Raw genomic sequence first — 26279 nt, 5'->3', positions numbered from 1 at the left:
GTTCAACATTTTAAATGACACTTCTTTGGCTTTGGGAAGAATTGGGTATGATAAGTATCTTTTCCTTATTTTTTTTGCCTCTTCCACACTGAAATCTTGTAAAACATATTTTCTCGTCAGCTGATTAGGATAATACTGTTTCGATAATACATTTCTAATAAACTTATTTGTAAATTGTTTGCTATTTAAATTAATACCTTCAATACAAAGTGATCTAATTTCTGATTGAGAGTTGGAGTATATTACAAACTGTTGGATCATTGTTTTCACGGGTGCTGGGATAGCCTTTATCACTCTATTATATTCTTTAAGTGGGCATTTGAAGCTAAATTTATCACAGAAGTCTTTATAGTACAGCAAATTACCCAAATTATCCATCAAATGACTTACTGACCATATACCTTTTTCCATCCAAGCACCGAGAAACAATGATTTCCTATTACTCAGAATATATCTGTTGTTCCACAAAGGTGTATTATGTGGTGTAAAGTTATGTTTAAACATTCCAGTACAGAAGAACTTGTTGGTGAAAATCAGATAATTTTACAGGTAATTTGTATAAATCATAGTCACAACGTAAAAGAAAATCAATTCCACCCATCTTATTGAAAATTGCATTTGGGATGCTAAACCAAAACTAATCTTTTTGACAAACAAAGGATTTCAACCATTTCAGTTTCAGTACACCTTTCATGACAGAAAAATCAATGACATTCATGCCACCCTCTTCAATACTCTTAATCATGTCCGCTTTTCTAATGTAATGGCATTTATCCTTCCAAATAAAGTTGAAATTTATCTTGTTAAATAATTTGATCATATTATCTGAAATTTCTAATGAAAAAGCAGGGTAAATAGCTCTCGATACACCCTCCATTTTGGACAATAAAACCCTACCGAAAATAGTTATATCCCTTTGTAACCATGAGTTCAATATTACTTTACATTTATCAATATTTCTAAGAATGTTTTCTTTTTCCCTTATTTCCTTATGTCTGGAGATCGTAATACCCAAATATTTAACTTCTGTTTTAACGTGTATATTCTCAATTGAACGAGCCGGTTGCTAGAGTAAAGCTAGAATTTCACATTTATTAATGTTCAAAGTAACACCTGATGCTTTCGAGAATTGACTGATTGAATCTAATGCTGTGGATCTGCCTTTCATCTTTTAGAAATAAAGTCGTATCGTCAGCAAACTGACTTAAGATGATGTGTTTTCCCATAATGTTAAAGCCATCCGATTTATTCATTTTAATCCTGATAGACAGCAGTTCAGCAACCAATATAAATAATAAAGGCGAGCTGTTGCATCCCTGTCTAATGCACCTCTTGACTGTGAATCGTGAGCATGTGCCATGCTCCAAGGATACACAGCTGTTTATATCATTGTAAAGTAGATTAATTAGATTAGTAAAATTTTGTCCAAAACCAAAAAGATTTAAAGTTTCTAAAATAAAGGGATGTTCTACCGAATCGAAAGCTTTGTAGAAATCTAAAAATATAATCAAACCCTGCTCTAAAAATGTATGACCATTATCTATTAAAGGGGGGGTGAAATGCTGTTTCATGCATACTGATCTTTTTACACTGTTAAAGACTTGGAATCCCATCCTAAACATAGACAAAGTTTCAAAAGTTAAGGTGGACGTTTGATGGGAGTATTTCTTTGTCAAAAATACTACTTCCGGTTAGTCATAAGTTTCGGCAAGTTTTTTGCGATCATGCGTCCCCTTTGACGTTAATGGGGGCAAAATTTCCTTGTATGGGCCTTACGGACAATTCTACCGGAAGAGCGTGAGAGAGAGCGAGGGAGAGAGCGAAAGTAACAGCCTACGCCCATCAAAGCGCTGGCTTGTAGGATGTGCTGCACAGGTGATGTGCACAATTACAATGTCACCAAAAAAGTGCGTTTTTGGTTGCCAGACCAAGACAGTCCTGCACAGATTCCCCAAAAACCCCGCGGTAAGGCAACAATTTGGAACTGGATGGAATTTGCTTTTCCAGATCAGCAACTGAGTTGCGCGAATGTTTATATCTGTTCGCTGCATTTCGGTGCCGACTGTTTCATAAACAAGGCCCAGCTCGACGCCGGATTTTCCGATCGCCTAATGCTGAAGGATGGAGCAGTCCCAACGATAAAGGTCCCAACGTTAGAACCGCGGGCGGTGAGTAAGACTGCTTCAAATGTCTGTGTTTTTGCCTATGTTCATCAAGTAGCCCAAACATGATCACGTATAGTTAATTGATCAATGGAGCATGCGATGTGTAGTGCGTGTACATTTGTTTAGCTGGCCACTATATGTGTAACTTTATGTTTGTGTATTGTAAAAGCACTCCAAACAACAATACACAAAGAGTGGGGAAATATGTTGAACTAAATAAGCGCGCTTCTTCATTCAAATGCGCTACTATTCCGTGTCTTTCTATGTAAACACTAACTTAGCCTGCCGTGCAAAACCAGTCCGCTTACTAACGTTACAATTGTCTACACAAACCACACGTAAACACACACACACACGTGCACAACTGCACTTCCCACATGTACACCTTCAAAGACAAAAATACGACGATATAATTCAAGTATAAATATGTAAATAACACAAGCCGCTAAGCATATTATATAGTTAGTGTATAACTTGTACCACATAGAGACGTCCTGCTCTAGTCGTTTTTGCTGCTGCTCCTGTTCAACTGCAGCCTCTGGGTCTGATTCCGGATCATAGATGTATGGCTGTATCTGATTAAAAGCCATATTTTTATTTTGAATAAAGTTTTTCCCGCTGTTAGGGATGACACAGCTTTACGACGCACTCAACCCAATAACAGCGACGCGCACACGTCATTATTTAGCTCCGCTCACACGACACGCCCCCACCCGCTCGGATTTTTTCGGAAAGACTCGGAACAGCGCATCTTTCTTATATAATTATAAAAAAAATAAAGACTTTTCGGAGATATGCAGGATGCAATGCTACTCTATAGGTACTCAAGATTGACATGACACTGACTGAAACTGAGTGTTTCACCCCCCCTTTAAGTCTAATACCAATCGTATGTTATTATGGATAGATCTTCCAGCAAGGAAGCCAGATTGTGTTTCATTTATTATCTGAGGCAGGCCTTTTTTCATTCTAGCTGCAATAATTCCGGATAATAATTTATAATCAGTATTTAAAAGCATAATGGGTCTTAAATTATCTAGCACTGTTTTGTCCTTGCCATGTTTGGGAATAAGTATTATTAGGCCTTGCTTCATGGTTGTCGTTAATTCACTTTTTGTTATGCATTCCTGAATTGCCTTAAATAACAAATGTCTAATATCTTTCCAAAAGAATCTATAAAATTCGGCTGTGAGCCCGTCTGTACCTGGGGATTTATTTGAGGATAATCTTAAACTTACCTCATCCAGTTCTTCAATTTTTAAATCGGACTCACAAAGTTCTTTAAATGAATCATCAATCTTTGGTACAAAGTCTTTAATTTTATTAAGAAAATTTGAGGAATCTTGTTGGGAATATGCAGAAGTGTATAGATTATTATAAAATGTGAAAACCGTTTTCTCAATGGTTTTAATATCCTTACATTCTACTCCATTTATCAATAAACTTGATATTGACTTATTTTCCTGTCTTCTCTTCTCTAAATTACTGAAGTACGAAGTGTTTTTTTCTCCTTGCTCTATCCACTTTGCTTGTGATCTCACAAATGCACCTTGGGCTCTTTTGCAATACATATCATCTAATTTGGATTGCAATATTAATAATTTGTCTTTGTCTTCACTGTTTAAATCAGTTTTATCACAATATTTACTAATTTCTTGGAACAGGTGACATTCTTCTCTTCTTTTTTCCAAGGCAATCTTCTTACTAAACGTTATGGAACTTTCTCTAATTTTGTACTTTACAAATTCCAATTTCCGGCAAAAACTATTTATAATCTCATTATTTTCAATTTCAGTTATTATTTCTTTTATCTTTGTACAGTATGTTTTGTTTTAGCAAACTAGAATTAAATTTCCAGTAGCCTTTATTTTTTCTTATTCTATCAACTGGATTTAATTTCATTTCTACAATACAATGATCTGTTAGTGGGGCTTTAGAAATCAAGATATCTGAGGCAAATACTTTAAACGAGTAATCCGCAAGCCAGTAGTCAATCCTAGATTTACAAGTGTTATTTGGTTTAAACCAGGAATATTGTTTTACTCCTGGATTTAGACTTCTCCAAATATCTATCAAATGATTTTTAATGATAAATTCCCCTATTGTAGGGTTTAAATGGTAGCTGTCAAATTTAGTGGGCCATCTATCTTCCCATTCATCAGGTGTCATATTCCAGTCACCTCCCATTAAAATAAAGTCTGTGGGATAAACTATTTTGAGTTCTGATAAAGTGTTTGAAATTTCTTTAAGCATTTGTTTATTTTGGGCAGCAGTTCTATGACCATACACATTCGTTAGTATGAAAAAGCAACCATCAATTTTTAAAACCACCATCAGCCAATGTCCATGGCTGTCTGTCCTGTATGTGATTATATCACCGGGAAACCTGCTAAAACAAACTGCAACACCAGCAGATTTATTAGTCCCATGACTAAACAGTATTCGATCACCCCATTGTAGACCAGAACCTAACATCCACTTCGGAAGAATGATGTTCACAACAGACAATGTGGTTTTCGTCCTTTACAAAATAAAAATAATTCTTTTCTTTTGACCAAATCTTTTAGACCCCTCACGTTTAACGAAGCAAATGAGATTGAACAATTGAACATTGCTGAAAATGAAATATTTAAAAACGAAGAAAATAAAACAAAAACAAACAGTAGGCCTAGAACTTAGCTCAAAGCTTATTTACTCTGACTAACAAATACAATGGTAGTCCCATGTCTTCTTAAAACACTCCTTCTACCTCTACGTTACTGTCAGTAGATCAAACCTTTCCTTCGTTCAACCAATTCGACGACCCTCTATGTATCCGTGCGGTCCGCGGTAGTAGGCGCGCTTTCCCTCCCGACGAGCCTGATCAATCTGCGGCCACAGTTTTTTCCTTGTCTCTCTATCCTCTAACGGTAGCATCTCGGCGAGGCGGACGCCTTTCTCTCTGCACACCAGGGAATCCTTGCATCCTCCATAACTCCTCCTTGACCAATCTCCGAACAAATAACACAACTACATGCCTATTCCTGTTGTCTTCTTTACGTCCGACTCTGTGCACAATATCAATTGCTTCTTCGAGCTGTCGCTGCTGCATGTCAGGGGCGATCTCTTTGAACAGTTGTATGACGTCTGTTCTAACGTTCTCGTCTTTTCTTTCCGATAAACCTTTCAGTTTCAGACACCATCGCATCTTATATCTTTCCTGATCCCTGATTCTCTCTTTAAGCTCTTGATTTTCTTTGCACAGATGTTCATTGCATTTTTCTAGCTCGGTGATTTTCCCCTTGCATTCCTTAAAGGGGGGGTGAAATGCTGTTTCATGCATACTGAGCTTTTTACACCTTTAAAGACTTGGATTCCCATCCTAAACATAGACAAAGTTTCAAAAACTAATGTTGGACGTTTGATGGAGTATTTCTGTGTTAAAAATACTCCTTCCGGTTTCTCACAAGTTTCGGCGAGTTTTTTTCGAGTATGGGTCTACTTGACGTTAAATAGAGCGGAAGGTCCTTGTATGGGCCGTACGGGCTCTTCTCCCGGAAGGGTGCGCGCGCGTGACTAGAGGGAGAGAGAGGAAATGCACGCTGTAAACAGTCTCTGAGGTGCAGATCCAGTCGTCCGTGAACACTTATGACGCGCCGCGCTCCACTTTATTCCTATGGGTGACGTCGAGCGACTTCAACGCTTCAGCACAGCATTCCGGGAAGGCAGCGCTGCATTTGAACCGATTTGAACGCAGAAATGACGGGAAGCTTCAAGGCATCGCTTCAGTCGCGTCGCAAAGTGGATTTCCACGGTCACTGCTGTCACAGGACTTCACCAAATCATTCCAAAGAAGTGTGTTTTTGACAGAGCGGTCCTGCTTTGGAAGATGCCGGTGAGTAAATCAACTTCAAATGTCTCTGCTATTGGCTACCGTCGCATGAGTAAACATCAGTAAACGATACGATTGCGTGCTTCGTCATTCAAACTGGCTAACGGTTACTCCATTGTTGTTCTGTATAACGTTACACTATTCTGACTCTGACGTGCAAAACCGTTTTGCTTGCTACCTCTAAGGTCTAGTCACATACAATAGTCCATAAACCGAATCATGTCCTCATAAACCGCACACAAAGGCCCCTAAATACAGTACATACCACAGAGACGGACATCCTGCTGTTGCCGTTTCTCCTGTTCAATTTATTTCTGCCTCAGATTTGATTGTGGATCATTATCTGTATTAGCTGAGATAGATGGGTTTCTCCACGCTTGAGGACGTCACCGCTTTGCGCGCTTGTCATTCTTTAGCTCCGCCCACACGATACGCCTCCAGGCGCTCTGTTTTTTCCGGAAAGACTCGGTACAGCCCATATTTCTTTTATAAATATGATAAAACTAAAGACTTTTCGGAGATATGAAGGATGCAATACTACTCTATAGGTGCCACAGATTGACATGAGATTGACTGAAACTGAGTGTTTCACCCCCCCTTTAACTTCTTCAGCATTGAACTGCACTGCTTTCGATAGGCTAGCCATCATGCAACTACTCTGCTTAGCTTGCTCTCGAAGTTCGGTCAGTTGCTCATTGACATTCTTTTCCAAACTCCGAATTGCTTCCAGTATGGCCAGGTTAGACACCTCATTTTCTTTTGGTGTATTTTTGCTCTTTCTCCCAGCTGGAACTTTGTTCGGAGTCGTTGGCTTGGAATCTTTTCTTTTATTTACTGTGCTAACCTCCATCTCGTAGTCATGGTCGGCAGCTTGTTCGAGGATCTTTATGCTCATCGCAGCTTGCTTTTTTTCCGCTTTCCCCCTCTTTGATTATCAGCCTGGCAGGTTTGATCATTTTTTTTATTATTGTTTGGAGCGTCTATATAAGCTCTAGTCAAGATTTGGGACAATTTTGCATCCGTGTCTGACGCGAACTGTTCAACACGACATCTTGCCTGGAAGTCCCACAGAAACATGAGCTCCAACTTCTATTTAAAATGACACAACACCTATATATATATATATATATATATATATATATATATATATATATATATATATATATATATATATATATATATATATATACTTATATATATAAAACACTAATGTAGACAAACGGCAATCTTATTCAATCTTAGACACGGGTGGAGTAACATATAGTTTATTTGGCAATTAAAAGCTTTATTGAGAAATTTAAAAGAGCATAAACATAAAACTTAATGGCTTTTCAGAATTATAAAATTACATTGTCCTATTGCAAATACAATCTGCAGACATAAAAGTGGTCGATAACTTATGAAGTAAAGATAAATGCATTAATAAAAAGGCAATATTTAATCAATAATTACTCAAAGCAAATACAAAATAAAGTAAAAGTGAAACTAATGAGATGGATCTCCTGTTAACTCAGGGCGTTTTCACACCTATTACAGGCATGAAACCTCCCTCGGGACCAAGCAGATGAAATTTGGTCCAACAAAAAGAGGTAATTTCGGTCCGGCTCTAACTTAACAAAGGTTCGGTTCGTTACTAGTGTGAAAGCATTAGGTTTGTTTGAGATGCGCCTCGCCTTGCCTGAAATGAAGGCGAGACTAGGTGGCTACAGTGAAGGGAGGAGTGAAAGAAGTGCAGGAGAGACGGACAGTTCTCTCTTTTAGTGGATCAGACACCTGCGAGATCGGTTGCGGAGATCGCGGGATTCACACTCCTGCGCTGTGCTGCTGATAAACTGGATGTAATTTAAGTTCTGTTGCTTTTATATGAACATAAATATTATGAAAAAGATGCCCAAAGTTTTTGTTATTTATTTCCATTCGAAATACGAATTCATCAATCATTTTTACTTTAATTGCATACATGTTTTTATAAATATGACAACAATCACACAACCCACAGAGAGATCGCACTGTCCGAGAGTGTGGGAATACTCACACACAATTTAAACACATAAAAACAGGATATCAGAGTTTTAATCATTCTTTTTTTAAAGAACCATACATCACTGTTGTTTAAACCAATGCGCATTAAGCTGTGTCTTCAGTAAAGCCTAGTTCACACTGCCCGATTTTTTCCCCCGATTTTGAGTCGCCGACAGGTTTTGTGAAATCGCCGACAAATGCCCGAGATCACAGGCAAATCGGTGCTCGTGCACACGAGTGATAATCACGCAGTGTGAATAATCAAAGACGCGATCAGACGAGTCGCCGACGCCGGTGAGATATCTGGCATGCTAAATATCTGGACCTGTCGGCGATTGAAACTCCAGCTGTGTGAACTGCGTTCTGACTGGAAATTACACCGACCGCCAATGAGAGTGAGATACAGGGCAGCGGGAGGTTCAGGGAGGAGTTATAGAGCAGAATATCAGTATTTTAATAGATATATTTACAATTCTATCAAACAGAAACAAAGGCCAAACATTTGCACATCCAGCCACAGCAGCAGCACATTACAAAATTGTTTATTTACCTCAAACTGTCTTTGCAGAACACAATCCTGGCTCCCTCTGTCTCTCCAACAATTTCTTCTGCCATAATCTTTTTTCTTTCTCCACAAATCAGCGCACATACAATTTGAAGCAAACTTTGTGCAGTTTATCATTTTTAATAACAATTCCAAGTCTCGCGCGAGAACTCCGGTCTGCCGCACGTGTGATCTCGCGTTGTTTACTCGGCACATCGCACGTGTGTTTGGGAAACGTAGTTTGCGCACCGGAGAGAGAGAGTAGTCGGCGATTCTTCCTTGTTCAGTCATGCAGTGTGAACTCCTCTGTCTCTCCGATCCATCGGTCAGTGTGAACACAGCATAGATTGAATGATACCCCAGATAGTCCTGCAGTGTGAAAAGAGCAGTGACCCGACGAGTTTGAAAATCGTGCAGTCTGAACTAGGCTTAAGTCGTTTCCCATCGTGCTTTTAGCCAGCACAGTCGGTGGACTGCAGAATCCGACACATCCGCCTCCCATCGCGAGAGATTTTTGACACATGTCAGCATGACATCAGAGCAAGTCAGACTAGAAATCTGTCCGAGCATGGGCCGACTTGCTTTGATGTCATGCTGACGTGTGTCAAAAATCTCTCGCGATGGGAGGCGGATGTGTCGGATTCTGTCACCAGACGTCTCGAAAAATTCGAGATATTCTCTAAATCTAAACTGTTGTCCCGAATCTGGCCTGATCTTGAGTAGTTATTGTCTGATAAACATTAAAAACTGTCTGCAGAGGTTGAGTCGTCCTGCAACCCCGCCAGCTGCTCATTGGCTGCAGCATCTTATTTCTAAGCTCTAAAAAATACTGTAGGCGGTATGCTGGCGTCGGCCTCCACAATGGGTAGGCTATAGCTGTGTGAATTTAAAGTTTTATTGTTTCTATTCATTTATCAAATTAATCTATGCACAAAGACATTACAACCTTTATCCTCTTTTTGTTTTAATCCTTGATGAAGTTGCTGCAGCCTTGAGGACAGTGATGCACGCACAAAGGAGTGATTGACTGTTCGTGGCATAGTGTACAAAAAAATACTTCACGCTATAAAAGGTGTGAAACGAAACTGAGGAGAAGTAGATGTGGTACGAGGTCAAGCAAGGGTGAGACAGCGGGGTAGGGGATTTCTGAGAACCACATAGCTACAAGTGAAACTGAGGTAGCTATAAACTCAAATCCACAGCCCTTTATTTACAGATCAAGTTTTATCATGGGAATATATGATCTTGGAGAGTTTTACCTCCTGACTGTCGTAACTGAATGCGATGTGCAGTTTGAATGGTGAACGGAGATGACGATTGACAGCTGCAGCGGAGGGGAGACGATATACGTGACGATATGTTTCTGCTTTCCTGTAGCTCAATGAGTAGAGCATGGTGCTAGCAACGCCAAGGTCATGGGTTTGATTCCCAAGGCAACCTTGAATGCAATGTAAGTTCCTTTGGATAAAAGCGTCTGCCAAATGCATAAATGTAAATGTAAAAATTATTACGACAGGCTGAATCTGGGCAATTGTCTCCCTGTCTGAGTTTTGTCGAAACTTTACGGCCATCTCGTAATTCTCTATGCGGGAAAAAGTAACGTACACATCAGTAAACAGATAGAATTTGTATCTCACTACACCAACGTTACCCTGCCAGTACATAAAGACAGATCAAAGTGACATTACGTTAACCAACCATTCAGAAACGTCCTGTTTAGCCTTATTTGTCGAATTTTGTTGGAGCTGTCATCTTGTCCTGGCTCTGACTCCGGTTCAAATTGATACAGTTGCATAGATGCGTCCTCAGAGACCTTTAGTCCTTTTTGCCGCGTGCACCCTCACGCTCATGCGGACGCGTCGAGTATACACAAGGCTTAATTCGTATGGGTGACTTCAAGCGACTTTAACACGCCCGCATAGCAATCCAGGAAGGCAGCGCTGCATTTGAAAAAATAAAGTCTCTCACGGGTCGTTTGTTTTTCATTCCCCGCTTGCTCAAAAGCACGCCCATAGTGGTAAACTTGAGGAACGCCCATCAACGCACAAATGAGGGGAAGCGTCACATCATCATGCTTCAGTCGTGTCGCAAAAGTGGATCTCCACGGTCAGCCTTTCACTGAACAGGGCAGACCCTATGGGGCAGATTTAGAGAGAGGTGTGACAGCAGGGAGAAAGAAAGACCTCGCGCTCGCAGGACAGTACTGCCGACATTTGTAAACTAAAGTAGCTGACGTTTATCCAAAAAGTCGCTAGATTTGTCGCTAGAGTGGTCTGAAAAGTCGCTAAATATAACGACAAAGTCGCTAAGTTGCCAACACTCCTGAAATGGCTTGGTGAAAACAGAGCTGTTTTTGACCTGGTAAAATGAGTGTTTTTCTTATAATACCAATGAGAATTTTTAATGAAAGTATATTACAAAGTTTTAATTTAGACACTAAAGAATCTTATAAGAATAAATTAACTTATACAAAAATGGCATTATATGACCCCTTTAAAAATGCGCATTAATTTCAACGTCTTCAGTGGCGCCATCAGTAAAGCATACGGCTATGGAAATTGATTTTGACGTGATTGACGTTTGATTGACCTGATTGAAGTTCAAATCCGCCTTTTACAGAGTTTGTTCTCATCTCTTTTCTCATCACAAATCACACCAGAAATGTTAAGAAACTCTTCTAAAAATTAAGAAAATCTTCTAAATGTGGAAATAGTGCCTAACGAAATGTTTATTAATAGTAAAAGCCTTTATTGGTTAAGGGTTAGGGGTCGGTGTAGGGAGGGCATTTATTGTCCCATTAACTGTTATTATTGCATTCTGTTAATGTACAACAATACTGAGGTGCAAATAGTATTTATCTGTCAAAAAGTATAAATTGGATGTAATTACTACACATATTGCAAATAACTGCTACTTTTATATGGTGTAAATAGAATATAACTTTGTATGCTGTTTAGTAAATAGCATCTATAGCTCTTTGTACTTAGTTGCTATTAACACGGTGTAAATAGCATCTATATAGCTAATAGCCGCTGCCTAATATTTAACACGCGATATTGCTTGTTTTACACTATTTCATCCACAAAAATAGCTCCATTCCCAGCAGAACTGTTTTACATATCTGAGCAACACACATAAGTGTTTCATTACTGAATGAATTAGTCCATTTGAACAAACAGAACAGAAAAGATTGAAACTGAATGAGATTGCCGTCTGTCTGCATTATTAACAGTGTCAGTCATGTGTGGAGGGAAATCTCATTTATTAGGCATTTAAAAACAGGGAAAGCTCAAAAGTAAATGGCTTTCAGAAAAAAAATTATGAAATCATCCCTGATGCAATCAGAGCCAGCAGAAACGGACAAAAGACATTCAAATTAATTTAATGATAAAATGATTAATTTTTTCTGATCATAATTTTTCAAAGATACATGAAAGTATATCTAACGTTAGCATGGGAGAATAGAAGTGGAAGAGAAACTAGATGTGAACTAACAATCAAAAACGAGTTAAAATGGATATTAGATTTACGTCTCTCTGAAGAGTGTCATGGCCTCTTCTTCAGCTCCTGAACTATAAGCACAAGAAGGAGCTAATTTAAAGAACCACTGCTTTCCTTCATAACAAATGACTTAAGATAATTAACATAAAAATCATAATAAAGTGTATTCACATAATGTAACTAATAAAGCTAAAATGATATACAAGAATAACACTAAGATATTGTTATTTGTGGAAGAACTCATCTTTGAGTCTCTTTGAATCTCCTGAAGATAAAGTTTGTCGTGTCTCTCGTCATTGGTGTGAATCTTCAGGTGTTTCTTCAGGACTGATGCTCAGTGAATCTGTTCAGCGCACAGATCACAGTTAAATGGCCTTTCTTCAGAATGAGAAGGCAGGTGTGATTTCAGAGAGAAAGCCAGAGTCCCAGTGTGAACCCTCATTTCAAACTCCAGCCTTGATTTACATGTGAAGTGGTTTGTTCCTATTTTGATCACGTCCATCAGGTCTAGAAGAAACATTAAATCAAGTGAGATTTCAAATGAGAGACAAATGTGAAGCCCAAAGTCAAGATCACTGAAGAATTAAATAGTCATTTTAATCCCATCAAATCAATGTCATGAAGATGATTTGTTTGTATTGAAGACATACAAGCGGAATCACACGGCGTAGACATACAAGCGGAATCACACGGCGTAGACATACAAGCGGAATCACACAGCGTAGACATACACGCGGAATCACACGGCGCAGACATACAAGCGGAATCACACGGCGCAGACATACACGCGGAATCACACGGCGTAGACATACACGCGGAATCACACGGCGTAGACATACAAGCGGAATCACACAGCGTAGACATACACGCGGAATCACACGGCGCAGACATACACGCGGAATCACACGGCGTAGACATACAAGCGGAATCACACAGCGTAGACATACACGCGGAATCACACGGCGCAGACATACACGCGGAATCACACGGCGTAGACATACAAGCGGAATCACACAGCGTAGACATACACGCGGAATCACACGGCGTAGACATACACGCGGAATCACACGGCGTAGACTTACACGCGGAATCACACGGCGTAGACATACACGCGGAATCACACGGCGTAGACATACACTCGGAATCACACGGCGTAGACATACACGCGGAATCACACGGCGTAGACATACACGCGGAATCACACGGCGTAGACATACACGCGGAATCACACGGCGTAGACATAGACGCGGAATCACACGGCGTAGACATACACTCGGAATCACACGGCGTAGACATACACTCGGAATCACACGGCGTAGACATACACGCGGAATCACACGGCGTAGACATACACGCTGAGATGATGGTTAGTTTCGGCGTAGACCAGGCTATTCAAATCTTACCCTGGAGGACCAATGCGCTGCAGAGTTTAGCTCCAACTCTGATCAAACACACCCACCTGTGATTTTCTAATGATCCTGAAGACATTGATTAGCATGTTCAGGTGTGTTTGATTAGGGTTGGAGCTAAACTCTGCACCACATTGGCCCTCCAGGGTAAGATTTGAATAGCCCTGGCGTAGACATACACGCGGAATCACATGCTGTAGACATGCACGCGGATAGTTCAAATTGCGTACAGATAACACGCCACTTGACTTTAGAAAGTGGCTTGTATGTTTACTTGTATGTTGTCATGTTGCAAACTCACGGCCCGCAGGATGATATTTTATGGCCCCCTACTTTACATCAAAGTTTAGTGTGAGTGCGGCCCACAAGGTTTTCTGAAAATTATCTTTTTGCGGAGTCGTTGCATGTGCCGCGCTTGCCTCACTTCATGTGTGTGTGTTTGTGTGTGTGAGAGAGTGTTAGCTCGGCCCTCCCTCATGCAGTTCCAGGTAGCAAACAGACGTGGGGCCAACGTCAATGTTGGTTGGTTGCGTTGGCCAACGTTGGTATGGTCAGCTGCAATGGCCCACCACTTCCCTCAAATATATGCATGCAGCATTTCATGTTGTACCATTCTTCCCAGTAAACATGGGGAAAAGAGTGGCTGGCTCCTTTTTATGACGTTGTTTCCAAGCAACACAATGCATTAAATGTGTGAAATCAGAACAATGTATTTATTAAAGATTACAAATAAATTACAGGACATCGCATGACAAAATATGTATTATTAAAGTTTATGCTAAACCGCATATTTTCCTGTATTGCATTTTTTTTTTTTTTTTTTTTTTTGGCAGTCGTCAAAGCACATTTTTGTTCCGCCAAAGCCATGAGTTATGTAGTATGACTGCTGCGCTAGTGCGTGTGACAGAGTGCATAGCAGCCCTGGCCACGTACGCTGTTTATTGCAAAAACGGACCAAAAAACAGTATAAAAGTATTAACTCATGTTTCATTCCAAGTCTTCTGAAGTCATACGATATCTTCATGTGAAGAACAGAGTTGATATTATTGTTTTAGTCGTTGAAATGATGATCGCGCCCCTTTGTGAACAGAACACACACGTACTCGATTTCTGTCTGATTCAAATGATACACGCACAACGACAATGATGAAAATGACGCGATCGGTCACGAGAAACAGGAGGGCCAATGGCATTTTACAATCAAAGCTGACGTAATGACGCAATTAGTCGCGATAAATGATAAACCTTTTAAGCGCTGCTTTTAACATTTGGCCTTTATATCAACGTGCTTTGATTAACAACCACAACAATAATTGGTGAGGTTATGTAAAATAAAAAAAATAAAAATCTTGTAAAATCATATTTAGCTGAAAAAAGGACATAGCCAACATATCAAATGTTGAAAATGTCAGATTTTTGTATTTTATTGGAAATCTAAGCACATTTGCCAGCAACACGTTTAAAAAAAAACAAGATGGGATGGATTCAACAAAAGGCTGGAAAAGTTATGTTATGATAAAGACAACAAAAGAAGATAGGCAGTCTCTCTCTTTATACGTTCAATTCTGTGTAGTTATAATGTTGCATCGTATGTCTGATTTAGAAAGAGAACTCCGGCTCTACCAGATGCTGGAAGAGATAGAGGGTCAAGTCAGGCAGAATACACTCCAGCTGCATTCTCTCTTCGCAAAATGGCCTGAAGAAGAAGTTCTAAATGAGGAATTTCAGTTTCCATTAAGGAGCATGACAGACATAAAAGATCTGGAGGATAGGCGGTCAAACAGAGAAACACAACGCTCTCTGGTAAATTCTAATGATGTTCTGTTACTTCACTTAAAAGAATACTAACATACCAGTATGTAGAGGTCTAGACCTGATTTACTGCTGCTTAACACTTTTTTTTTCTTTCATAGACAAAATATCTTACCAGCTTGGGTGGAACATCTGCCAAAGACATTTTCCAGAGAATCTTGAGGGAAATAATTACCAATGAGTTGGCCAACAATTTAAATTGGCAAGGGAGAGGACAAAAGAGCCCATTTTCTACACTCTTGCTAGCAAAAGTTGTCATAGATGATATGTTTTAAAAAACATTCCCAACTTAGACATAACTTTGAAATAGCAAAAGAGTAAACAACCCCTTAGAGTCTCACATAATGTGTCTGAATTAAATACAATGCAAGTCAATATAAGAATGCCAATAAATCCACTAATCATACAGAGCTCTAAAAAATACACCCCAGATATGATTTGTCTGCTAACCCTTTCTCTGTTTAATTTTCTTTCATTTCATCCTGACAGATGCAGCCAAAAAACAAGGAGCAAAAGTGGTGGAAAAATAAAAACCTGGCTGAAGTATAGTGGAGACCGAAATGGAGGAGGAAGAAAAAAAAGACCAACAGAAAAAGGTACACAAGCCCTTTTCAAGGCTGATCAAATATGTTATTAATTACTATATATTAATATATAAGTTGCAAGTAATTTACCATTTGATAATTACTATATTTTTTCTTTAACACAGAAAAGCAGATGCCTCAAGCAGATTCCAGCAGGTGTGAAAGTGAATATGTGTCTTCCAAAGATTGTTTTTATCTTCCTCTGTCTAACTCCACCACTAAACAGAGGTGGATTTCATCTTTACTAGGCATACACTGCATTAAGATGTATGAAATCTTGTATATGTTTTTATAAAAATATAGATGTATAAAAAATTTGCTACCCCAACATGATGAAAATTTCTTGCAAAAAACTTTTTTTTTCTGTTTTGGGTTGTTATTAAAATGTTCTAAAAAATTGTTTGTTTGTTGTTTTTTTACAGGAGTATATGATGCTGCTACTTCTTCTCCGCTCTATCTTCATCAGCCACACACAATTCGCTTCAAATCTGCCAAACTGATTCTGAGTTTTCAGCTGGGGTTTTTTGTCCTTCTTCTGCATTTTCTCTTTTTTTTGTCACTTTTTGGTTCCTTGTTGATTTCTTTGACTTTATGTAATAAAAAAGGTTCATTTTTATAACCAATTCAGTTTGTCTGTTTTGCTTTCTCTTAATTCAATTCAACAATGAATAGGCCATGTCACAATCTTCAAAATCAAAATTTGAGTGAAAGGTATAGGTAAAGCCTATTTATTTACAAGTTTGCAGATTTACTATTTATGAAGTTGGCAGATTCATTCATTCATTCGTTCATTCGACTTTATTGTCCACCTTAGTGGAAATTTGTCTTCGACTTCTCCGAACAAAAATACATCAATGACACCACATTTAAACTTACATTAAAATACACACAGTTAAGAGTACAATACTACCGCCATCAACATACAACAACAGAAAAATGGAAAACAGCGCAGCAGATTATAGTAAGATAGATTTCGATCTACAATAAACACATTTTTAAAACAATTTCAGTTTAGATGGTTAAACTAGGTTATATATTTAAATTTTTAGAAGGTCTGCTGGCTGTCCAACAACATGGTTGGCCCAACGGACAATATTACGTTGGGCCAACGTCAGCACCCAACATCTGTTTGCCATCTGGGGTATAATTGGTTGACATGAACAGAGGCTGATCAGATAGTAGAAATGAATGTGGTCTAACAGCACTCAGATGGCCAATCAAATCAATGTGGGTGGGGTTTACCTTTTCTTTTAGCCTGTGCAGTTTTCTCACACACACACAGACGAGCGCGTCAATCTATCGCTTAATGCTGTTGCGAAGACTATTCTGGTGAAATGACAAAACTAACGCCCGTTTCACACATACTCCGTCTGCAGTGCGTGTGCGTTGCGTATTTTTTTCCGTACCCATGTTAACGGATGACAGCGTTCACACTGCACGCGGATGCAGTCCGTCAGTCCGTTCCAGGAGCGTTGCGTCTGCAGCAGTACACGGATCGTTTTCGTACCGAGTCTATTTTTTGCTGCGCTGCGCTGCGTTGCGTTGCTGCATTAAAGTGATAGAACATTTTTCGCATTAAAATAAACATGTACTGACGCGAAAATCTAGTAATTTCAAAGCGGATGCATATCATTTAAAATATACTCTTGTTTCAAAGTCAACACATGGCTTTTTTTCTCAAGTAAAGCAACAAAACGACACCTTACCTGGCATTGAGGTAAAAAAAATGTACCATAATGGAGAGCACTCGTACTTTCTTGGAGGTGAAAAGCAAAGTTCTTTTTGACCTGCAGGATTTCTTTTAAAAGGGTGTAAAAACGAAAGAAAAGACGAGAGTCGGCTGTTTTTGAATAGACTATTCTAAGTTTCTAATTTAAAATGTTTATGATTTTAGGCTATAACCTATGTTTAAATGTTTTGCCTTTTGTGTGAGCTAAATCTAAAGTATATTTATATATAAATATGAATTAATGAATTGAAAAAATGTTGTTTAAATGTAGTAGGCTATGTAACCTGACTTCTGTTAAAGAGTAAACAAAGAGGATTGGAATTCTGACGAGGCATGTTCAGTAAAAACTTTTGGATTTAAAAAAATAATGAATAAATGCTGTGTTTGTGGTGTGCAACAGCGGATCAGTTGCGGACTGCAAACGCAGCATATGTGAAAACACTACAGGGTGTGGGGCTCCTGCAACGGATACGCAACGCAACACGCACCGCACACGCACTGCAGACGGAGTATGTGTGAAACGGGCGTAAATGCGCACAAAATGCAACGTGTCGAAATGCAACGTTTCGTGACACGTTGTAGGTCAACGTGTTTGACATGCAACATGTCAAAATGCAACGTGTCTTTGAGATGATTTACAATTGTAACAATATTAGAAACTATGTTGAAAACTTTTAAATTCTGCAGCAGAGCGATGAAATCTCAGTTCATTATATTGTCTTGTGCGTACAACATTTAGCCACATGTCCCAAAAACTTTCAAGCTGGCTGTTTTTAAGCCCATTATCTAAAAACCACAGCTTGAATCTGGAGAATTAGTCAATTACAGACCAATTTCAAATCTACTCATTCTGTCAAGCTAGAAAAGGCAGTGTCCTCACAAATATGCTCCTTTTTAGAAAGAAATGGATCTTTCAGGATTTAGATCAGTCAGGATTTAGACCTTATCATAGTACTGAGACTGCTCTCATCAGAGTTACAAATAATTTACTCTTATCATCCAATCAGGGTTGTATCTCTCCATTAGTGTTACTCGATCTTAGCGCTGCATTTGATACTATCGACCACAACATTCTTCTTAATCGTCTCAAATTATGTTGGCATTAGTGGAATTGCATTGGCATAATGTAAATCATACTTACTGACCCTTATCAGTTTGACTGTCTAACACTCAATGTCTGTTCTCTCAAGCCCTCGTCGTCAGTGAGGAACCTGGGTGTGCTCTTTGATACCAACCTTTCATTTGAAAGCCACGTTTCTAACATCTGTAAAACCGCATTCTTCCATCTTAAAAATATATCTAAATTACGGCACATGCTTTCAATGCAAAATGCTGAACAGTTAGATCATGCATTAATAACCTTAAGGCTAGATTATTGCAATGCTCTACTGGGTGGTTGCCCTGGTTGCTTAATAAACAAACTTCAGCTGGTTCAAAACACAGATATAGAAACAATGTGAATCTGGTGAGCATCAGATGTTGTTCAGTCTCATGAGGAATGAATGAGGAATGAAGAATAAACAACAAACCTCTTTGTTCTTCAGTTTCAAGATGTTTCATTCTGCATGTTCTGGATCACTGGCTTTCTCTCTGTCCTCTTCTTCCAGATGCTTTCTGATAGTTCTGCCAAAAACAAACAAACATGATATGAGATCAACTACCAAAATGGCCTGTCGCTCATCATGGCTGATAAGAAAATAAATTACACAGAAGAAACTGTGTCTTAATATATAAAATGAACAACTCACTGTGATTTCAGACAATAATTGTTCTTCTTACGAGTGAATAAAGGAGAAAACGGAGAGAAACTCTCCCCACATATATTGTGGTGATGTGGTTTCTCCACTTCATGGATCTTCATGTGTTTTCTCATGTTACTTTTAGAAGAGAAACTCTTCCCGCACTGATCACACGTGTGCGGCTTCTCTCTGCTGTGGATCCTCTCATGTGTTTTCAGAGCTGATGACCGACTGAATCTCTTGTCACAGTGTGAACACTTGTAAGGTTTTTCTCCAGTGTGAATCTTCTCATGTGTTTTCAGAGCTGATAACTGACTGAATCTCTTAGCACAGTGTGAACACTTGTAAGGTTTTTCTCCAGTGTGAATCTTCTCATGTTGTTTCAGATTTCCTAACAGATTGAATCTCTTGTCACAGTGTGAACACTTGTAAGGTTTTTCTCCAGTATGGATCCTCTCATGTGTTTTCAGAGCTGATGACCGACTGAATCTCTTGTCACAGTGTGAACACTTGTAAGGTTTTTCTCCAGTGTGAATCTTCTCGTGTGTTTTCAGATATGATGACTGACTGAATCTCTTGTCACAGTGTGAACACTTGTAAGGTTTTTCTCCAGTGTGAATCTTCTCATGTGTTTTCAGAGCTGATAAATGACTGAATCTCTTAGCACAGTGTGAACACTTGTAAGGTTTTTCTCCAGTATGGATCCTCTCATGTGTTTTCAGAGCTGATGAATAATTGAATCTCTTATCACAGTGTGAACACTTGTAAGGTTTTTCTCCAGTATGGATCCTCTCATGTGTTTTCAGAGCTGATGAATAATTGAATCTCTTATCACAGTGTGAACACTTGTAAGGTTTTTCTCCAGTATGGATCCTCTCATGTGTTTTCAGAGCTGATAACTGACTGAATCTCTTATCACAGTGTGAACACTTGTAAGGTTTTTCTCCAGTGTGAATCTTCTCATGTGTTTTCAGAGCTGATAACTGACTGAATCTCTTATCACAGTGTGAACACTTGTAAGGTTTTTCTCCAGTGTGAATCATCTGGTGCAGTTTTAAACTGCCTGCTGTAGTAAAAGTCTTCTCACACTCAAAACACATATAAACTCCAACACCAGTGTGTATTTTCTGATGTAGTTGTAAAGTATATAGCAGTGAAAAACTCTTTCCACACACAGAACATGAATGTGGCTTCTCCTTCGTATGAACTCTCAGGTGTGCCTTCAGGTTTGATGCTCTAACAAATGTTTTGCAGCATTGATCACATGTGAACATCCTCTCTCCTGTGTGGATCCTCATGTGAACTTTAAGGTGGGCTGATTGTGCAAAACTCTTCCCACATTGACCACATGTGTGTGGTTTCTCTCCAGTGTGGATCCTCATGTGTCGCAAAAGATTGTTTTTTTGTGCAAAACTCTTCCCACATTGATCACATGAGTACGGCTTCTCTCCAGTGTGAGTTCTAATGTGAACAAGATAATATTTGGACATAAAACTCCTTCCACATTGATCACATGAGTACGGCTTCTCTCCAGCGTGAGTTCTAATGTGAACACCAAGATAATATTTGGACATAAAACTCCTTCCACATTGATCACATGAGTACGGCTTCTCTCCAGTGTGAGTTCTAATGTGAACATCAAGATAATCTTTGGTTGTAAAACTCCTTCCACATTGATCACATGCAAATGGCCTCTCTCCAGTGTGAAGTCTCATGTGACGCTCAAGGTTACGTTTGTTTTTAAAAGTCTTCCCACACTGAGTGCAGGTTGTAGATTTCTTGGCTCTTCTTGTCTTTATAAATGTCTTTTTAGTCTTTGAGCGACTCAGAGGTTTTTCTCCATGTTTGACATGATGTTCCTCCTCCACTTCTCTCAGTTCTTCACTTTCCTCGCTCTCTTCCATCACATCTGAAATAAAAAATAAATAAAAGATAGTTGATTCGGTTAATAGAGGATTATTAAGGAATCCCAGTTGTCTCAGTTGCGTCTAGATTTCTAGGCTAGCAAACTGTGTACTGTAGTGCTGGAGCCCTTGCGAGATCGAAGAGGACCAGGAAGTTACCAGTCATCGGACCAGCTTCTTTGATGGCGGAGGCCGTGGTCGTGAACTTGAGTCGTTCATACATTCTGCCTGTCTTGCCGTCATTTTCAGACCCCGCCCCTAATCCAAGATGGCAGAAACTATGTTGGTCTTGTATTGTTTGTTTCTTGTTTGGAAAAGGCATCTCTTTTAAATATAATTTTTTACCCTGAGAATTACAACTTATGGACTTCTAAAGCATACTGAGTGGATAACTGTTCTACCGTGGAGTTTACTCGCCTTTTTCTGGTATTTTGGGCCGTTGGATCTCAGCACGACTCACAGTTTGCATCATTGCATTAGAACAGCAAGAGGTACATCTGTTTTTTGTTTTGCCTTGAATGGGTGATACACTGATAAGTGATAAGAAATCATTGATTGACACTGAGGCACAATACTGTGTTTTATTGGTGACTGATTTTAAACTTGATTTTGCTAGCGTCTTTTGCATAGCTTAGCTAGCTGAGGACAAGTAGCCATTTTGTGCTTTGGCTACACTACTTGGATTTTTATTCTAATCTTTTTCACCTGTAGCCTAATCCACACTCCACTACTAAACAGCTACTTTCCACTTGTTTTAAACTTAGACTCTGTTACTAGCCATGACCAGCAACTAGCCCCATGAATTAACTCTAACACTTGGAGGCACTATTTGCAGCAAAGTGGGTGGCTTTCTTTTAGCTGCTACCGGCTAGCTACCACTAGCTGCAGTTAAACTCTCACTACTTGCCGTTACCAGCTACTACCTAAATCACATTTAGCGGATTTCTGCCTACCTCAGCTGTGGCTTTCATCCCCTCACTACTATCATCGTCGTGCCCCTGCTTACTACAGCCTCAGTATCCTTCATCCCATCAGCTGCTCTCATCTCCGGGCTGTCATCGGATACAGTCTCAGCCTCTTCTTCCACCACTGGATTTATCCTCTGCTTAAGTCTCCATTCCATCAGTTGCTATCATTAGCTGCTCTCATCTCTGGGCTGTCATCTGATACAGTCTCAGCCTCATCTTCCACCACTGGATTTGTCGTCTGCTACAGTCTCAGCTTCCTCCATCCCATCAACTGCTCTCATCTCTGGGCTGTCATCTGATACAGTCTCAGCCTCATCTTCCACCACTGGATTTGTCGTCTGCTACAGTCTCAGCTTCCTCCATCCCATCAACTGCTCTCATCTCTGGGCTGTCATCTGATACAGTCTCAGCCTCATCTTCCACCACTGGATTTGTCATCTGCTACAGTCTCCATCCCATCAGTTGCTCTCATCACCTGCTCTCATCTCTGGGCTGTTATCTGTTACAGTCTCAGCTCCCTACATCACCAGATTTGTAGTCAGCTACAGCTTTGGCTGCCTATAATTTTGGACAGTCGTTTGTTTCAGCCTCAACTGCCTCCACCACCATTGGACAATCATCCTGCTTCAACTTAACAGTCTGTTAAATCATCACTGCATTTCATATTTCACTTTTTGTTACACAAAGCCGTCTGTCTAGTGTTTTAAATTATGACGTTTTATTTGGTCTTGTTTATCTTTCTGATTCCCCTTAATAGTGGGGGTGTCCGGTTGCAGTCAGAAAACGGGTCCATCCATACGCAGTTTCCTTATGTAGTCTCTAGTGCTGAAATCTTTTTCACGGTCCAACTAAAATCGCAAAGGCCAAGTCACTCATTTCTGTTTGTTTTCAAGGCTACAAATCTACTCCACCTTCACTGTCTCTCCATTTTGAAGGATTGGTTTATCGTTTCTACAGACTCACTTCCTGCTTTTATTATATCATTAAATACTAGATCTGGCACCTTCTGTGGTAAATCAGCTAAGTCCAGACTCCTTGTTATTATTTTATTACTAATTTCTGGAAATGTTAAACCTAATCCAGGCCCTGACAGCCTTAAGATATGTGATACACCTAAAGATTTTAAATCTAGGTCTGGCCTGGGCATTATTCATCTCAATGTTCGGAGTTTAATGTCCAAACTGGATATGGTTAATTTATGGACCAAGTCAACTGATGCTGACATTGTTGTTTTATCTGAAACCTGGCTGACTAAATCTGTCCTTGATAGAGATATTTGCATTGATGGTTATAATGTGTATCGTTCAGATCGCCCCAAAAGGGGGGGAGGTGTTGCTATTTATATTAAAAGCAAATTCAGGTCGAGTTTAGTGCTCTCAAAATCAGTGTGTAAACAATTTGAGTTTTTGGCCTTAAACCTTGAAGTCTCAAAAGAACATAATATTAGGTTGGTTGGTTGTTATAGAACTCCTTCTGCATCAAATGATTCTTCATTTACATTATCAAATTTGCTAAGTCAAGTAATTTGTAATGATACTATTGTTGTTGGTGATCTGAACTGGGACTGGCTAAAGCCAATATCAGATGCTTTTAAGGAGCAGTGTAGCAGTTTAAATTTGACTCAATTAATTAACACTCCTACACGGCCAAACCCTAAATGTCCGAAGAAATCATCACTCATTGATTTAATTCTGACAAATGCCCCTTATAAGTTTTCTGAAATAGGTGTTTTTGCTAATGATGTGAGTGATCACTGTGTGATTGCTGCTATTAGAGATACTAAGGTGCCCAGGTCTGCACCTCGTATTGTTGAAAGGCGAAATATGAAAATGTTTGTTGAGCAGGGTTTTTTATATGATTTGTTTTATTTTGACTGGAGTAGAATTGCCTTGATTGATGATGTGGAATTAGCCCTGACTTATTTTCAAAACAGTTTTCTTGATATTCTGAACAGACATGCACCTATTCGTAAATTTAGAATTAAGGGTAGGGATAATCCCTGGTTTACCTCCGAGATTTCTAAATTGCTCCAAGAGAGAAATGCAGCCTGGACAAAGGCAAGGAGATCAGATACTGATGCTGATTGGGTTGTTTTCAGGCGGTTGCGAAACAGATTTACTTCACTTTTCAGAAAAGCTAAGGCTGAATTTTATTTATCTGAAACCACAGAGAATCTAAATGACCCAAAAAAGTTTTGGAAAACTGTTAAGTCGTTATCTACATCGACTAAACCAACAGGTTTACCATTATCTATAGTTAAGAATGGTGTGTCTATATCTGACAAAGTAGAAATGTTAAATTGTTTTAATGAGCATTTTGTATCATCTGGGTGCTTGTTTAATTCTGTTGCCCCAATAGTTTCGGAGTCGATAAATGATACTTTTATTACTGCCAAAACTTTCAATTTTAACCTTTTCTCTGTTGCTGATGTTCATAAAGCCCTGAAACAATTAAATCCCCGAAAACCTGCTGGCCCAGATCACTTAAGCCCCGTTTCCACCACAGGAACTTTACCCAGGAACTAGGAACTTTGGGTGGTACTTCGTGTGTTTAGACCGCAGGAACCAGGGTAAAATTGAAGTTCTGGGTAAATATTTCCCCCTCCAAACGGCCCTGCTCGCGAGGTAGTACTTTTTCAAAGTTCAGGAACTTTCGGCATTTTTAAAAGTCTTTTGCGAGGTTCGTTCTGCGTTCAGTAAATATCAGTCTTTGCTCTCTGTCTGGTGGATCGCGGTCGTCTCAGCCATCTCACGTTCAATGTCCGTAATAGCTGATAATAATATACATTGTCATTTTAAATCTAGCTTTACAAGCTTTCTGAATATGCTGCAGCTGCATGCTGCTGAATCTGCATATTAGTGCTCTTTTCTGTCATTGTTAATTACCTCTTTAGTAAACCTATACATAACCAGCAAAAGCAGCAAAGCTTGAATCTCGTCCATACTCGTTATTAATTTTTTTTCACCATGTAAACGACCTGACCGATTACTTTTAAGTGTGTGTCCTTACATGACGTGACGGCGCGCGCCGCGCTCATGTTGACAAGAGAGGAAAGTACATTTTTCTGAGGGGTAAACTTTTTATTTCATAAGTTATGAAGATAATGTTGGAGTAATGACACAGCGTATATTGCCCCAGGCAGTTTTTACTTTAACTGCGCCTGACAGAAGATTTTTTTTTCTGAGATGATTATTACACTTTACAACAAATAGCTATAAATAATACTGTATTAGTCCTGGTGGCCGTTAAGAGTTGCTATGGCTACAGTCAACACACTCCAGCTGCTGGAGAAAACAGCGTTGACATTTTTGGTGCGGCAGACAAACTGCATATGACAAAATGATTGCGATTGAAAGTCATCACATGTAAACACCAGATCGGTTTAGATAACGTCTCATGTAAACAGATCACTAAATCTTTCAATCGGTACACACACAAATGATTACTGTCCTTCACTGATTTGGAGGAACAGTCGCGCACAGTCCTACATCACCGGACTAATTTGCCTAATCTTCTCGGAACTTTATCGCGGTCGAAACGCAGACAGCTGCAGGTCTGGGGGGGAGAAAAGTTCCTGTAAAAAAGTTCCTGGTACAAATAGTTCCGGGTAATTTTGGTGGAAACGGGGCTATAGAGCCTTTCTTTTTAAAATTAGCTGCAGATATCCTAGCTGAACCTCTGACGCATCTTTTTAATCTTTCACTAGTCACAAACAAAATTCCAAAGGTTTGGAAGTCTGCATATGTTTTACCACTTTTGAAAGGAGGTGACCCTACCTTGCCAGATAATTACAGACCCATTTCCAAACTCTCAGCGTTGGCCAAAGTATTGGAATCTTTGGTTGGTGAACAGGTGAAGGAGTATTTAAATGCTCAGTCAATTTTATCTAAGTATCAATCTGGGTTTAGGAAAAAACACAGCACTACCACTGCTGCTATAAAAGTAATTAATGACATAGTCAAAGCGCTGGATGAAAAGAAACACTGTGTATCACTGTTTATTGATTTGTCCAAGGCTTTTGACACAGTAGA

The 26279-nt window shown here is 39.4% G+C and overlaps 1 protein-coding gene across 3 annotated transcripts in view; it reads right to left on the bottom strand.

The window, feature by feature from the left end:
- The window catches only part of LOC137090166 (zinc finger protein 91-like), a 128502-nt gene that overhangs the window by 10137 nt on the left and 92086 nt on the right, over positions 1–26279 (bottom strand). For 2 of the 3 annotated variants that reach the window (XM_067453966.1, XM_067453957.1), the window contains exons 2-4: positions 19386–21285; positions 19167–19260; positions 11858–12610 (exon numbers count right to left, since the gene is read on the bottom strand). In XM_067453966.1, the coding sequence (XP_067310067.1) occupies positions 19194–19260; positions 19386–21285 (1967 nt within the window). In that variant the 3' untranslated portion in view covers positions 11858–12610; positions 19167–19193. Of the gene's footprint in view, positions 1–11857; positions 12611–19166; positions 19261–19385; positions 21286–26279 lie in introns of those variants that run through there. The other variant, XM_067453985.1, reaches the window with a different exon arrangement.

Source organism: Pseudorasbora parva, chromosome 2 (genome assembly GCF_024679245.1).
Source record: "Pseudorasbora parva isolate DD20220531a chromosome 2, ASM2467924v1, whole genome shotgun sequence".
In the NCBI taxonomy this organism is placed as follows: Eukaryota; Metazoa; Chordata; class Actinopteri; order Cypriniformes; family Gobionidae; genus Pseudorasbora; species Pseudorasbora parva.
The sequence above is the reverse complement of the archived record's forward strand: the minus strand, read 5'-3'. Positions and strand labels throughout refer to the sequence as shown.